General features: G+C 39.4%; 1 protein-coding gene across 1 annotated transcript in view; it reads left to right on the forward strand.

Moving 5' to 3' along the window:
• LOC106881062 (coiled-coil domain-containing protein 191) overlaps window positions 1-2,159 on the forward strand; it is a 25,279-nt gene that overhangs the window by 21,048 nt on the left and 2,072 nt on the right. The window contains exon 7 of the mRNA XM_014931274.2: window positions 1,167-1,321. Coding sequence (XP_014786760.1) covers window positions 1,167-1,321 — 155 coding nt within the window. The remainder of the gene's footprint in view (window positions 1-1,166; window positions 1,322-2,159) is intronic.

A 2,159-nucleotide genomic window follows, 5' to 3' on the forward strand; every position in this document is an offset into this window, starting at 1 on the left:
TATATATATATATATATATATATATACATATCATCATCATCATCATCATCATCATCATCATTTAACGTATGTTTTCCATACTGGTATGGGTTGGATGGTTTGACTGGTGTTGGTAAGACCAGAGGCCACATCAGACTCCATCATCTGTTCTGGCATGGTGTCTACAACTGGTTACCCTTCCTAACACCAATCACTCCACAGAATGTACTGGGTGCTTTTTATATGACACCAGTGCATTTAATATGGCACCAATATGAGTGCTTTTTATGTGGCACCAACACCAATATCAATTCCACATTCTTTAACAGTTTAAAACCTACTTTTCCATGCTCCAGTGGGTCAGATGGAATTTGTCGAGGCAGATTTTCTATGCTATGATCAGACACCATTTTTCACCTGTTTTCAAGCAAGATAATATTTTTCTTTGATCAGGCATATTTTTTTTACAGAAGACTGGAAATGAACACCATCACTTGTATAAGTGATGTTCATTCACAGACTTCACATAACATCAAGACAAGGGTACACACAAATACATGCCCACACTTACACACACACACACACACACACACATACACATATATGAAATCATGGTCATAGCCAGTGCTGATGACATGTGAAAGGCACCCATGCTGGTAACACATGAGAGGCACTTGTGCCAGTGGCATGTAAAAGATACTTGTGCCAGTGGCATGTAAAAGGCACCTATGCTGGTGAAATGTAAAAACACCCAGTACACTCTATGGAGTGGTCTGCATTAAGAAGGGCATTCAGCCGTAGAAACCAAGCCAAAACAGACTGGAGTCTGGTGCAGCTCTCCAGCTTACCAGCTCCAGTCAAATCCTCTTACATATTCCAGCATAGAAAATGGATGCTAAATGATGATGAGGATGATATATATACAATAGACTCCTTTCAGTTTCTGTCTACCAAATCCACCTGCAAGGCTTTGGCTAGGCTGATCATTCTAGTAGAAGACACTTGCCCAAGGTGGTGTGTAGTGGAACTGAACCCAAAACCACCTAGTTGCAAAGCAAGCTTCTTAACCACACACACACACACACACACACACACACACACACACACACACACACACACACACACACACACACACACACACTATATCTGGTTTAAAGAAGAATAAACTAAAACATTATTTTATGCAGCATAAGAATTACCAACTTGCCTTAGAGAAGAAAGCGAAAAAGTATTTTGCAAGCAATCTCTGCCGTACAGTCTTCACTGCTTGGGTGACTTATGCAAATGAACAAACTATTGCATCATGGGAACAAGAAGAACTTGCCCAAAAGTTTTATCTCACGTAAGTTTATTAATTTCTTTATTCATCTCTTATTGTTTGGAATGAATAATGAGACAGAAACTGATAAGAATTCACTTGTTACCATGTAGGGGCACATGGCTCAGTGGTTAGGGTGTTGTGATCATGATCCAGTCCACTCAGCTGGCAAAATTACGTAATCCTGTGATGGCTGCCCAGGTAGGAAATATATACACCACAGAGTCCAGAACACCAGCTTTGTGAGCCTATGTACCAGGAAGCACCTTTGATCCTTTTGTTGCAATATCAGAGTATCAATCAGATGTCTTACACCACATTGTTTTACTTTTCAAATGATGCCACCCTACTGGTTAGGCAGGCAGGATGACATTACCCTCAAATAGAATACCAGTCTTTTGTGGGGTTACCTATTTACAGCTAAGTGGACTGAAGCAATGTGAAATGAAGTGTTTTGCTCAAGAACACAATGCACCACTGGTCTGGGAATTGAAACCACATTTGCAAGATCATGAGTGCAACACCCTAACCCAGTGATTCTCAACAATTTTTTGTCTGTGGACCCCTATGATTATTATTTTATTCTGGTGGCACCCCATAGCCATTTGATGTTTTATAACTAGTTTTATAGATACTCCTTTTGAAATTCCTATTTTATTTTTCACACATTAACTTGTGTAAGTTGAACTATGTAAAACGTTTGAGAAAGAAACCTAGCTATTTCTTACAATAAATACATTTGAAGCAAACTTCTTCCATGGATCTTTAATATACTACTGTGGGTACCCAATTTACTATTTTGCTTGCAAGGATCCCCCAAAATCTTATTTGGACCTTGTCTGAGAACCACTGCCCTAACCAC

The sequence above is a fragment of the Octopus bimaculoides genome, chromosome 5 (genome assembly GCF_001194135.2).
Source record: "Octopus bimaculoides isolate UCB-OBI-ISO-001 chromosome 5, ASM119413v2, whole genome shotgun sequence".
Taxonomy (NCBI): domain Eukaryota; kingdom Metazoa; phylum Mollusca; class Cephalopoda; order Octopoda; family Octopodidae; genus Octopus; species Octopus bimaculoides.